We start from the raw sequence: 14,537 nt of genomic DNA on the forward strand, positions 1-14,537 counted from the left end.
ATGAGGATTCATCAGAGGATGAAGACTCATTAAGCTCTGATTCTGCAAACGAAGAGGAGGAGGTAGGTCTCAGCTCAGTGGACATAGCCAAGTTAATTAAGGCAATGAAAGCCATTCTATCCTTAGAAGAATCAGCAGAGCCTGTGTTAAAATCCAAGGCACCAGTGTTTAAACTTCCCAAAACAGTTAAGACTGAGTTCCCTGGGTCAGATCATCTGACGGAAATCATGGAAGAGGCTTGGGCTACGCCCAGTAAGAAGTTTAAAATTCCTAGGAAATGGAATTCTGATTATCCTCTTACAGCTGGGGATTGTTTAAAGAGGGAGGTGGCCCTCAAGGTAGACAGTAATGTTATTTGATTAGTGCGGAAATCTACATTACCTCTGCCTTCAACATCATTAAATTATGTCACGGATAGGAGAGTGGATGGTTTTCTAAAAACCCTTTTTTCCCTGTCTGGGGCAGTCACAAGACCAGCCATGGCTTCAGCTTGGATGGCAAAGGCAGTGGCTGCCAGGGCTGATGCATTCGAAGGAGATCTTTCAATGGCATCTAGAGAGCAAAAATCCCTTATGGCACATATCAAACAGGCTGCAATGTTTTTGGAAGAAGCAGCTTTGGATATGGGTACAATTGCCTCCAGGGCATCAGCTTCAACAGTAGCTGCATGCAGAGCAGTTTGGCTACGTACATGGAAAGCGGATTCAGAATCTAAAAAGGTTTTGGAGTCTACAACAGATGCCTGGGTGCAGGAAGCGGTATCTCTCGGTTATGCATTTGCCCTCAAGAAACACCCACCTCAAAGGTTTTTTTGTACCAGAACATCTCGGGTAGAGACAAAGGCCAGGGCTTTGCAACAGGCAGTTCAGAAATTGCTTCAGTCATGGGTAATCATTCCAGTTCCTCCTGCACAACGAGGACAGGAGTTTTTACTCCAACCTTTTTCTAGATCAGAAGCCAAATGGGTCATTCCGGCCCATACTCAATCTCAAAGTGCTGAACAAGTACATTTGGGTATCTCTGTTTCATATGGAGACTTTACGTTCCATCATTTTGGCCATGGAGCCAGGGGATTATATGGTATCCCTGGATATCCAGGATGCTTACCTACATGTTCCTATAGCACTGTCCCATCAGTGCTATCTCAGGTTCGCTATCCTCCAACAGCATTTTCAGTTCCAGGCCCTACCTTTTGGGTTAGCCACAGCCCCCAGAGTATTTACCAAAATTATGGTGGTAATGGCAGTTTATCTACGCCAGCAGGGGATAAGAATTTTTTCATACCTGGACGATCTTTTAATCCTGGCACAGTCTCAGGAATTGCTCCTGTATCATCTGCAACAGACAATAACATGTCTGCAGAAGCATGGGTGGCTCATAAATTGAGCGAAATCATCTCTGGTTCCGTCACAGCGGATGACTCGCTTGTCGGCTGTACTGGTTTCAAGCCTTCTTCAAAAGAGTATTTTTCCCTCTGAACAAGATATCCAAAGTTCAGTCAAAGATTCAGGAGTTGCTACACAGTCAAAGGGTATCCATTCATGCAGCAATACGTGTGAGGGGATTGATGGTGTTAATATTCAATATGGTGGAGTATGCTCAGTTACACTCAAGGCCTCTGCAGTATCTGATCCTTGCCAAATGGAATGGGTTTTATCAGATGATAACGCAGACTATGGTCCTTATGGTTGAAGTAAGGAAGTCGATAGCCTGGTGGCTACAGACATCCCATCTGGACCTTTTTGGGTATCAGATTGGGAAATTCTGACAACAGATGTCAGTCTCCAGGGCTGGGGGACAGTGTCAAGAAGGTTTTTTTTTCAGGGGCAATGCACCAAGGAAGAAGGTTGCCTGCCAATAAATATATTGGAACTTCGGGCCAGATACACGCACCGATTCAGGCAAAGGACATCCTTCGGGGAAAACCAGTTCAGATCCGCTCAGACAATGCGATGGCAGTAGCATACCTCAACTATCAGGGAGGAACTTGCAGTCAAAAACCTATGAAGGAGTTAAGTAACACACTAAAGTGGGCAGAACTTCATCATCCAGCCTTGTCCGCAGTGTTCGTTCTGGGAGTCCTAAACTGGAAAGCAAATTTTCTCAGTCATCACGCCATTCAGGCAAGTGAATGGGCTCTACACCCGGAGGTCATCCAGACTCTAGTTGACAAGTGGGGGTTGCCAGAGATAGATCTCTTGGCGTCCCGTCAGAACAACAAAGTTCTTGCATATGGGTCAAGAACAAAAGGATCCCAGAGCGATCTTTGTGGATGCCCTGTCAGTGAGCTGGGACTTTCATCTGGCCTATGTGTTTCCTTCAATCACCTTATTACCCAGGGTGGTGAGAAAGATAAAGCAAGGAAAGGATGCCGTGATACTAATAGCTCTGGCTTGGCCCAGAAGACATTTGTACACAGATCTGCAGAGAATGTCGATGGATGCTCCATTCCTGCTCCCTCAACGTCCAGATCTACTGACGCAGGGTTCTTATTATCACAGACATCTGGATCAACTATCTTTGACGACGTGGCTCTTGAGACCTCTATCCTGAAGTCAAGAGGACTCTCACAACAAGTAATTCAAACAATGCTCAGAGCAAGGAAACCTTACTCAGCTCGAATTTATCACTGAATATGGCAAACCTATATTCATTGGTGCAGTGAACGGGAAATGGACCCTAGGTCTTTCAGAGTTTCCAGGGTCTTAGCATTCCTTCAGGCAGGAATGGATAAAGGTTTGAAGGTGGCTACCTTGAGAGTGCAAGTGTCCGCACTGACTGTATGGTTCCAAAAGAAAATTGCCAACTTACAGGATGTGCATACTTTTTTCCAGGAAATGTTGCGCATTCAACCTCCCTTTATTCCTGCTACAGTGCCTTAGGACTTAAGTTTAGTCCTAAAGGACCTTCAAGTTGCCCCATTTGAACCACTTAATAAAGTGGATCTTAAATGGTTGACCATTAAAGTTCTCTTTCTACTGGCCATGGCGTCAGCTAGAAGAGTGTTAGATTTAGGGGCATTGTTATGTTGTTATATATATATTAGTGCTGGGAAATGATTACAATTTCTAATCGCGATTAATCGCAGGATTTTCTGCGATTAATCGTATTGTTAGGCACTAGAAAAATTATAAGCAGCGCTGTCCGTGAGGGTATATATTGTATTTTATTAACACAACAATTCAATTAATTAACAACATATAAAAGGTAAGGTACACAAAATATCAGATACATCTGATGGGCTGGATTACAGTGCTAGGGGGGTTGGTCCAAAGGCAAATTCACTAGCCGCAGACAATAGCCCTGTGGACATCACACATAGTTAAATGGAAAAAAAAAATTGCGTGGGGTCCCCCCTCCTATGTATAACCAGCCTCGGGCTCTTTGAGCCGGTCCTGGTTGTAAAAATACAGGGGAAAAATTGCGTAGGGTCCCCCCATATTTAAACAACCAGCACCGGGCTCTGCGTCCGGTCCTGGTACAAAAAATACAGGGGACAAAAGATGAAGGGGTCCCCCATGTTTTTTAAACCAGCACCGGGCTCCACTAGCCAAAGAGATAATTCCACAGCCGGGGGACACTTTTATATAGGTCCCTACGGCCGTGGCATTACCCCCCCAACTAGTCACCCCTGGCCAGGGTACCCTAAATCAAGGGGTCCTCCCCTCCAGCCACCCAAGGGCCAGGGGTGAAGCCCGAGGCTGTCCCCCCATCTGTGGGCGGTGGATGGGAGGCTGATAGCCTTTGTGTAAAAAATAGAATATTGTTTTTTGTGGTAGAACTACAAGTCCCAGCAAGCCTCCCCCACAAGTTGGTACTTGGAGAACCACAAGTACCAGCATGCGGGGAAATAACGGGCCCGCTGGTACCTGTAGTTCTACAACAAAAAAAAATACCCAAAAATACCCACAACACACACACCGTGAAAGTACAAGTTTCCCACGGAGCACCTCGGTCCCCTTGACCACGTAGAATCCACGGGGTACCTGTAAATAAAAATTATACTTACAAACAATCCGGCGTCGTTCTGTCTTCTTCTTTCAAGACATAATCCACGGTCTTGATTAAAATAAAAAAAAATGGAAACCCGATCCACGCACTGAAAGGGGTTCTATGTTTACACACAGAAAACCCTTCCCCCGAATGCCGGGACCCCACGTGACTTCTGTCACTGAAGGTCACGCCAGCCAATCAGGGAGCGCCATGTCATGGAGCGCACAGCCAATCAGGAGAGCACCATGACGAGGCGCTCCCTGATTGGCTGGCGTGACCTTCAGTGACAGAAGTCACGTGGGGTAGCTCCTCCACACACACACACACACTTGTCTTGTTATATCCTGGGCAGTACGGATGGTATAATGGTTAGCATTACTACCTCACAGCACTGAGGTCATGGGTTCGATTCCCACCATGGCCCTAACTGTGCGGAGTTTGTATATTCTCCCTGTGCTTGCGTGGGTTTCCTCCGGGTACTCCGGTTTCCTCCCACAATCCAAAAATATACTGATAGGTTAATTGGCTCCCAACAATATTAACACTAGTATGAATGTGTGCTCGTGTACATGTGGTAGGGAATATAGATTGTAAGCTCCACTGGGGCTGGGACTGATGTGAATGGGCAAATATTCTCTGTAAAGCTCTGCGGAATATGTGGGCGCTATATAAACAACTGATAATAAAAGATAATAATATCTACCATTCAGGTGGTTAGACCCAGCTGAAGAGAAGCTTTATGCTGTAGGCTCTGCTGTTTTATACCATTGGCTTGTTGTGTTATGTATTTTTTGACAAACGGTTAACCTTAAAAATCATTTTTTAAACTTTTGCTTTATCTTAATTATTGTCACAGTTGTAAATCCTTCAAAAATGAAAGATTGCATTTAAAAAAAAGTATCAGTTGTTGCTAAGCACCAAAGGATTGCATATCCAGGATGCAAATGTGAAAGATTGTATGGAAATATTTTATTGGGCTATTTTCTTTCAAGTTTCCTCTGATATCACTTGCCATTGCCACGTGTGTGAATTCCTAATTTGGCACAGAGCATTAATGTAAATATGAGGCTACTAAGCCTATCACTCAAACTGGTGCATTACCCCTGACTGATCAAAGACAAAGTTATACAGTATATTTGTAAGGGGGGTATTCATCAAAGCATGGAGAGACATAAAGTATAGAAATAAAGCACTAACAAATCAGCTCCTATCATTTTTCAATTACAGCCTGTAACCAGGGCAGGCTCTACCATTAGGCAGCTGCCTAGGGGCGCCGACCACTGGAGGGCACCACTGAATGAATCTAGCAAAAAACTGAAGGATGTCTCTGCATGCGGGTTGGTAATGAACTTAAAGATGGGGGCATGGAGCACAATAAGGAGCATACAAATATATGTCTGTGAGTATACAGTATATGTACACTGCTCAAAAAAATAAAAGGGAACACTAACACATCCTAGATCTGAATGAATGAAATATTTTTATTAAATACTTTGTTCTTTACATACACACAAAAACTATCAATGGAAATCAAATTTATTAACCCATGGAGGTCTGGATTTGGAGTCACACTCAAAATTAAAGTGGAAAAACACACTACAGGCTGATCCAACTTTGATGTAGTGTCCTTAAAACAAGTCAAAATGAGGCTCAGTAGTGTGTGGCCTCCACATGCCTGTATGACCTCCCTACAACACCTGGGCATGCTCCTGATGAGGTGGTGGATGGTCTCCTGAGGGATCTCCTCCCAGACCTGGACTATAGCATCCGACAACTCCTGGACAGTCTGTGGTGCAACGTGGCGTTGGTGGATAGAGCGAGACATGATGTCCCAGATGTGCTCAATTGGATTCAGGTCTGGGTAACGGGCGGACCAGTCCATAGCATCAATGCCTTCGTCTTGCAGGAACTGCTGACACACTCCAGCCACATGAGGTCTAGCATTGTCTTGCATTAGGAGGAACCCAGGGCCAACCGCACCAGCATATGGTCTCACAAGGGGTCTGAGGATCTCATCACGGTACCTAATGGCAGTCAGGCTACCTCTGGCGAGCACATGGAGGGCTATGCGGCCCCCCAAAGAAATGCCACCCCACACCATTACTGACCCACTGCCAAACCGGTCATGCTGGAGGATGTTGCAGGCAGCAGAACGTTCTCCTTGGCGTCTCCAGACTCTGTCACGTCTGTCACATGTGCTCAGTGAGAACCTGCTTTCATCTGCGAAGAGCACAGGGTGCCAGTGGCGAATTTGCCAATCTTGGTGTTCTCTGGCAAATGCCAAACGTCCTGCACGGTGTTGGGCTGTAAGCACAACCCCCACACCTGTGGACGTCGGGCTCTAATACCACCCTCATGGAGTCTGTTTCTGATCGTTTGAGTAGACACATGCACATTTGTGGCTTGCTGGAGGTCATTTTGCAGGGCTCTGGCAGTGCTCCTTCTGTTCCTCCTTGCACAAAGGTGGAGATAGCGGTCCTGCTGCTGGGTTGTTGCCCTCCTACGGCCTCCTCCATGTCTCCTTATGTACTGGCCTGTCTCCTGGTAACGCCTCTATGCTCTGGACGCTACGCTGACAGACACAGCAAACCTTCTTTCCACAGCTCGCATTGATGTGCCATCCTGGATGAGCTGCACTACCTGAGCCACTTGTGTGGGTTGTAGACTCCGTCTTATGCTACCACTAGAGTGAAAGCACCGCCAGCTTTCAAAAGTGACCAAAACATCAGCCAGAAAGCATAGGAGCTGAGAAGTGGTCTGTGGTCACCACCTGCAGAACAACTCCTTTATTGGGGGTGTCTTGCTAATTGCCTATAATTTCCACCTGTTGTCTATTCCATTTGCACAACAACATGTGAAATAGATTGTCAGTCAGTGTTGCTTCCTAAGTGGACAGTTTGATTTCACAGAAGTGTGATTGACTTGGAGTTACACTGTGTTGTTTAAGTGTTCCCTTTATTTTTTTGAGCAGTGTATGTAAACACATACAATTAAAGGGATGTAGATGGCATCCCAGTGGATGGAATGATAGCATTTAGAATACTGGCGCCAGAATCCCGACAGCCGGCATCCTGAATTTTAGTATACCGGGGAGGGTTAGGGTAATGGGTAAGTAATTTCAAGGGTTAATCTATTTAATTCAAAATGTTGGTACTATGGTGGTTAGGATGGTGCTGTCTGTATTCTGACCAGCGGCATCCCGTACCCAACCCCAATATCCCCAGCAGACCCCATATACAGTATTATACAGTATATAGGGGTTCATTCCGAGTTGTTCGCTCGTTGCCGATTTTCGCTATGCTGCAATTTGTTGCAAAATGCGCATGCGCAAGGCACGCAGGGCGCATGCGCTTAGTTATTTAACTAACAACTTTGTAGATTTCTGTGGATTCTGCGACGCTTTTCAGTCGCACTTCTTTTCGGTGAATGATTGACAGGAAATGGGCGTTTCTGGGTGGTAACTGAGCGTTTTCCGGGAGTGTGCTAAAAAACGCAGGCATGTCAGGGAAAAACGCGGGAGTGTCTGGAGAAATGGGGGAGTGGCTGGCCGAACGCAGGGCATGTTTGTGACATCAAACCTGGAACTAAACGGACTGAGCTGATCGCCATCTGTGAGTAGTTCTGGAGCTACTCAGAAACTGCAAAGAATTATTTATTAGCAGTTCTGCTAATCTTTCGTTTGCAATTCTGCCAAGCTAAGATACACTCCCAGAGGGCGGCGGCCTAGCGTGTGCAATGCTGCTAAAAGCAGCTAGCGAGCTAACAACTTGGAATGAGGGCCGTTGTGAGGGTTAGGGGGCACAAGTCTGAAACTTTGCCTAGGGTGCAGAGACCTTGCACTGGCCCTGCCTGTAACATGAGCGTTAGAAGCGGATTGGTTAGTGCTTTATATCTCTTTACTTTCTCTCCATGCTTTGATAAATACCCCCCACTAAGCAACAAAAATGGACGTGTGTGTGTGCGTGTGCGTGTACAGATGGAGCTGCGCTCTTCTGAGGTGGCTCCATCGCAGGCGTGCACTCCCAGTGTGACTAGTTGATCAGTCTATTCTAGCCTAGTCACGCCGTGAGTGCACAGAGACGCTCTCCTCCCATTCTAGTGAATGGTGCGCGTCTCCGTCACAGGCGTGCGTGCGCCCACATGGATGGAAGCCCCTGTAGTCGCTAGGGACTAGCATGGCTCCATCTGTGTGTGTGTGTGTGTGTGTGTGTGTGTGTGTGTGTGTGTGTGTGTGTGTGTGTATGTTCCAGCATAACTCTGGAATGCCTGGAGCAATTTACACCAAACTTGGTACACATATAATTTACAATCTGGAAAAATACACTGTGGGGGTAAGACACCCCTAGCACCCCTAGGGGTGGGGGTGGGAAGGGGGTGACATGTATAAATCCTTAGTTTTCGGCATAACTCTGGAATACCTTGAGCAATTTAGGCAGAGGCACCCTCGGGTAGGGGCAGAAGCACCCACGGGTCAGGGCAGAGGCACCCACGGGTAGGGGCAGAGGCACCCACGGGTAGGGGCAGAGGCACCCACGGGTATGGGCAGAGGCACCCACGGGTAAGGGCAGAGGCATACTTTAGTGTCGAAGCTAAATAAGGAGACCTAGGGCCCTTTAACAGAGTCAGCGTACAAACCTAACATATTTAACATACAGTGGGCAGAGCTTGGCCTGTCCCAGCATTTTCAGCGCTGAGCAGGGCAGCATCAAAGGCGGGACAGGGCAGAGAAGGAGGCGGATTATTCTCCTCAGCACCAGCATTTTGACATCATCAATCCGGGAAAGCCCAGAGGTGCGTCCTGACAAATATTGGCATTATTCTTTACATTCCGTAGCAAAGCACGGGTATTCAGCTAGTATATAATAAAAATCTTCATCAGTTACCAGTCTTCGTATTCTGATCAACTCCTAGAGCAGGCCTGGCCAACCTGTGGCTCTCCAGCTGTTGAAAAACTACAAGTCCCATCATACCTTGCCATTTTGCTATTAGGGAATGTTAAAACTGTGGCTGGGCATGCTGGGATGTGTAGTTTCACAATATCTGGAGAGCCACAGGTTGGCCAGGCAGGGGTGTAGCGAGGGTGGCTCCAGTGGAGCGTGAGCTCCGGGCACCAAAAAAGTTAGAGGGCGCAGATGGGGCACACACGGACTCAGAGACTAGGTGGGGAACAGGTCAGGTCAGTGGTGACAGCTGGAGACACTGACCTCCAGCACATGCCGGAGCTCTGCCCACGCTTTTTATATGTCTCATTGTCTGCTTGTAGCTGTGCAGCCAGGTTACTTTTGTCCTGCAGCCCTCACTGCTGCAGCACCTCTTTTTGCCCCGGCTGTTGCAGCACCTATTTCTTCCCCGGCTGCTGCAGCAGCACTTTCTGACTTGGATGCTGCAGACCTCTCTCTGCCTCAACTGTTATACCACCCTCTCTGACCCGGCTGCTACAGAACCTCTCTCTACATTGATGCTGCAGCACCTCTCTCTGCATTAAAAGCTGCAACATAACATATATAAATGGCTCATCTGTGGTGTAACATGTATAAGCGACTCTACTGTGTGGCATAACGTGTATAAGTGGCTCTACTGTGGGGTAACATATATAAGCGGCTCTATTGTGTGGCGTAACGTGTATAAGTGGCTCTACTGTGGGGTAACATATATAAGCGGCTCTACTGTGTGGCGTAACATGTATAAGGGGCTCTACTGTGGCATAACGTGTATAAATGGCTCCTCTGTGGTGTAACATGTATAAGTGGCTGTACTGTGGTGTAACGTGTATAAGCGTCTCTACTGTGTGATGTAAAGTGATTAACAGAAACTACTGTGCGGTGTAATGTGAATTGGTACTATACTGTGGTCACATTCCTTCCCCATGAATCCCCGGCCCTGTTTTAAACTTGGTGTGTGTGTGGGGGGGTGCTCAAAGGGAACTTTCACGCTGAGCGCTACAAGGTCCTGTCACCAATTTAGAATTTTTAAGTACTGTATTTTTTTTTATTTTTTAATATAACATGCCACCACATGTTGGGAAGGCCCCCAATTCAGTACAGGGGAGGGGGCGCCAAAACATACCCTTGCTCCGGGCACCATGGCGCCTAGCTACACCACTGTGGCCAGGCCTGTCCTAGAGCACCTAATGATTATAGACTAAGGTTAATAGAATATCTTACACTTACAACCCATTGTTGGTGTAATGAGTTTAATGTGTTTCAGGTGATAGTTTAGACGCCAGTTCATTATTTCCACATCACACCGCATATAGGACTCTTAATGCAGAAAGATTCATGCAGAACACAGTATATGGAATTCTGTTTATGCAGATTTTTCCCCCCCAAAATCCTGGTCGCTTTAAAAGTCATATTCATCATTGTTTATGAACAATGAGCCATAAAAATCCTAATTAAAGATGTAATTACACTGAATAAATTCTTAGCTGAAAATGAATTATAGATTTGTTGGAGGCACAGTTAATATATCAATGGGATAAACCACCCCAGTCTTCATCCATCATTTTCAGATAGACTCTGCAAAGCATCTAATGTGGCTTTAACTGTTTCCTGGTTAAATTAGACTCATAGGAGGCGTTGTGTTATTTATTGGCTTTAGAAACAATTACATTTGTATTTTGGGGAAGAACACGGAAGCAAGATTGGGTAAAACCACTGCTCATACGGCATTGTGTGGTGTTCAACAATTAAGAACTCTCCCAATAGACAAAACGGTGTGAGAAGAGATAATTTACTGCAGGAAGTGCATTATCTGTTTTATTATCCAGTATTTATAAAGTACCAATTATTTAGGTAACACTGTAATCAGGTTCCAGCCTACAACAATGGATTTCCAAGATAGGTGAAAACAAAATGAAGTTGCACTAATTCTGTACTCATAGGAGGAGTTACAGTAGTATACAAGAAGACTTCAACACTTACCAGGTCCTATACAGAAACCAGCTATTATTCCAATTACACAGACAACACTGCCATACCGCATCCAAGGATACCTTGCCTATAACAGAAGAGGAAGGACAAAGAGGAGAGAGAGAGAGAGAGAGAGAGAGATTACAAGTAATCAAAAACACAATCTATTATTAGAACAATGGGGCAGATGTGTTAACCTGGAGAAGGCATAAGGAAGTGATAAACCAGTGATAAGTGCAAGGTGATAAATGCACCAGCCAATCTGCTCCTAACTGATCATTTACATATTGGAGCTGATTGGCTGGTGCGTTTATCACCTTGAATTTATCACTTCCAGGTTAATACATCTGCCCCAATTTTAGTAGATTCCACATGAAAAGTTACCCACATAACTGATGAAAGTGGAAATATAAAATCCCATGTGTATACTAAGGTTTATAGAGGATCTAACACATACAATATCCATTGTTTTTCACATGGGTTAGCTCACTTGTGTAACCAACAGGCTTGCATTGATTAAAACTATTAAGGGGGATAGCTAATTACCTGCGATTTATTACTGCGGGTAATTAGATCGCATGGGATTATCCTAGCAGCTCTGATAAACCACGGCTTATTATAGCAGCCCACAGCTGCTTCGGCATGTCCGGGTCCGCCCCCAGCCCCGTCACATGACCCCCGCCTGGCCAGGGGAACCTGAAGCGGGAAGAAGAGAGGGAGAACTGCGTGTACAGGGCCTGCTTCCAGCCACCCTCCCTACATTCCCCGACTGCTGCAGCGGCCGCAGGACATTGGCAGGAGGGGTTGCCACAGCTATTGGGGATTTTGTTTCACCTGCCTCAGGCAGGCAAAGCAAAACTCCTGATAAGCGCCGGCTTTTGGGGCTGCGGCGAAAACACACCAGTGTCACTAAACCTGTGTGTTTTCAGCAGACAAAAATATTTTTTTTCATGGGAGATCTAAAGGATACCCCCTAAAAAAATATATAGGTGAAACATCGGGAAAAACATTCCCGTTTTTCACTCCCGATGTTTCATCGCAGGTAATTTGATACCCCCAGTGACGAGACATATGAATGATGAGCCAAGTGCAAAAATATACTTTGGGACCCCATCCTTTGACCCATACCAAGTTAATATGCCACATGCCACTGGCTGACAGAGAGGCAGCGGATGACAGGGTGAAGCAGTGTGTAGCAGAGAGAGGCACATGGTGACATGAGGGTCTATTCAGGAAGCAGTGAAAAAGAGTGGAGAAGTGAGCCTGTGGGGAAATTGTTCCCTTTGTGCCCATGTTCTATTATTACCTACCTGAAAAACAAGCGCTACAGTAATTCCAGCGCAGCACAACCCCATGAAACCAAATCCACCAATCATAAGAGGGCGCCTTCCCAGCTTTTCAACCGTAAAACACTGAAAATAAACAAAACCGTATAATGCAACATTTTAACTGGTCATGCACACACAATGGCTAAGCGTGTTTCCCATGTATTATTTGGCATCAGGGCTGTATTAATAGCATTGTACACTCTGCGAACCTACAATCATTTCTGATGTGCACAGATCTGGATTTGTGTGAATCTGAAGTTGCGCGGCCACACGTAAGAGATGTGTCTTGTAGGAGTGTCATGTGACTATCAAAGATGTGATCTAAATCTGTGTGTGATCCAGAGTTGCATGTACGTAAAAGGGAATCCTGTTTCTGATGGATCTGCTGCACTGAGCACGCAGCTGGTGCCTGTGCCAATACCTATGTTGGCGGTTGCGGAGGTTAGCTTTAAATCAGTAGGCGGCGCGGCTTTCCGCTTGAAGACGCACAGATTGTCACATCATCATAAAGTAGTAAATCTGGAAACTGCAGCTTCATGCAAAACCAGTTCCTTTGTGGCAGACTCTCAGGACCTACTGTATGTCAGATTACTCTTTAATGAATTAATTTGTACTTCACTTGAAATAAAAGGAGCCTTTGATCATTCAACATTCTTAACGTCTCAAAGTGGCTATTTTTTTTTACAGCAAAGAGTATTAAGAAAAACAACTACATAACAAAGAATCTTAAGAGCTGCATTAGCTTCAACTTTCTTTCTCCCCTCTGGAAAACGAGAGGCGGAAAAAAAAAAGCTTTGAGCAAAACCAGCAGAAAATATTGACAGCAGAACAAATGCTTGTAATTTTATAACCAATCTCCTAGTGTCCATCGGGTGCCATTTCTGCCTCCACTCAGGACCAATCAGACTTCCAGAACTATGAGGCTGCCTGAGTGAATGTGAGCCGGTTACTGCAAATCCATTCCTTCACCACCTCTTCAAACGCTTTTATTACTGCTCAATAGTAGATGGCAAGGGCGAGAACCATTTAGCAGTTTAGAGTAGTGCAGTATAAAGAGGGGGGATTTGAGAGAGATAGAGAGGGGTAAATAAGCAGACTGTTGGGTGTGGGGGATTCTCTGTTATACTTCTGCACTGCGATGTGTTTATTAAAGGAAGTTTGTGCTGTGAGATTTTGCTCTTGGGAGCCTGAGGCTCACATTAGTCTCTCTAATTGTCAAAAATCTAATTTAGTGTTATGTAGCACAGGAAAGCCCTGGGTTAAAAATATGGACTGTGTGCATGGTTATAAATTTGCTCTCTGCTGTGGTAACTCTCAAATAAGGAGACTATAAATGGCTGGGAATAAGAGGCTGGCGAGGGGGGAGGGAAAATGAAGGTCAGGAGCAGGATCAAAAGGGGACAAGACTGTGACATGAAAGCAGTCCGCTTGTTTGGTGGCAATTTTTCTGTGTGTTTATAAGGAAGGCTAAAAGTCAATGCGCTTTTCTATTCTTCAGTCTGAGTCATGTTAGGTTACAGTATTAGTAAATATAACCCTTTTCTCCGTCTTGCTGTATTACTATCAAACTTTGTTATATTTTGTAGGGATGGTACCAAGGGGCATATTTATTAAGCAATATCCGTGGGATATCTCCCCAAAACACATGTATTTGGGAGTACCCACAAATAGTAAGGATCCCCTGGATTTTCCAAGTAGGTATCTCCAATATCTGCTGCAGTCCCTCCATTTCCAAACACAAAGCAGCATTAGTTTTCTATGGGGGCTGTAATGCAGACAGATTTAGAGTTAACTTATAGCAGACTGTGGGCTACTTATTGCAGATTTTTTTTTCAGGTATCTTCTGAATACCTCACTGGAGCCAAACCAGGGATCAGAGTGATAGCGTAAGCCAGGGTTATTTAACGTAGGCCCCTGCGAACTGGCCTGTGACCTGTATAGCAGCCAGCAGTAGCCAATAAGAATCCGGCTGAATTGGCTGAGGCTCACTCACTGTCCTCCTCTGTGAGGTGGTTTTGAAACCCCATGACTGAGCATACACATGCACTTCAGCTAAGTCACTTGTGAGACTGTTGGACTCCAATCATGGTAGATGGCAACATTACGACTGAAACTGTGCTGTGCACGGGAGCATGACTGATCTATTGCTGCTGTGTATGAGGGCAGGTGTGACAAATGCTGGTGAGCATGGGGGGCATGTGTGACAAATGCTGGTGAGCATGGGGGCATGTGGGTCAAATGCTGGTGAGCATGCTGGTGAGCCTATGGAGGAGTCGTCTGATGGAATATAAATAGGAATATATGG

The 14,537-nt window shown here is 45.6% G+C and overlaps 1 protein-coding gene across 5 annotated transcripts in view; it reads right to left on the minus strand.

Annotated features, from left to right (window-relative positions):
* LOC135056556 (solute carrier family 2, facilitated glucose transporter member 9-like) overlaps window positions 1-14,537 on the minus strand; it is a 286,898-nt gene that overhangs the window by 15,025 nt on the left and 257,336 nt on the right. For all 5 annotated transcript variants that reach the window (XM_063961893.1, XM_063961890.1, XM_063961891.1 and 2 more), the window contains exons 10-11: window positions 12,215-12,316; window positions 10,917-10,992 (exon numbers count right to left, since the gene is read on the minus strand). In XM_063961893.1, coding sequence (XP_063817963.1) covers window positions 10,917-10,992; window positions 12,215-12,316 — 178 coding nt within the window. The remainder of the gene's footprint in view (window positions 1-10,916; window positions 10,993-12,214; window positions 12,317-14,537) is intronic.

The sequence above is a fragment of the Pseudophryne corroboree genome, chromosome 3 (genome assembly GCF_028390025.1).
Source record: "Pseudophryne corroboree isolate aPseCor3 chromosome 3, aPseCor3.hap2, whole genome shotgun sequence".
NCBI lineage: Eukaryota > Metazoa > Chordata > Amphibia > Anura > Myobatrachidae > Pseudophryne > Pseudophryne corroboree.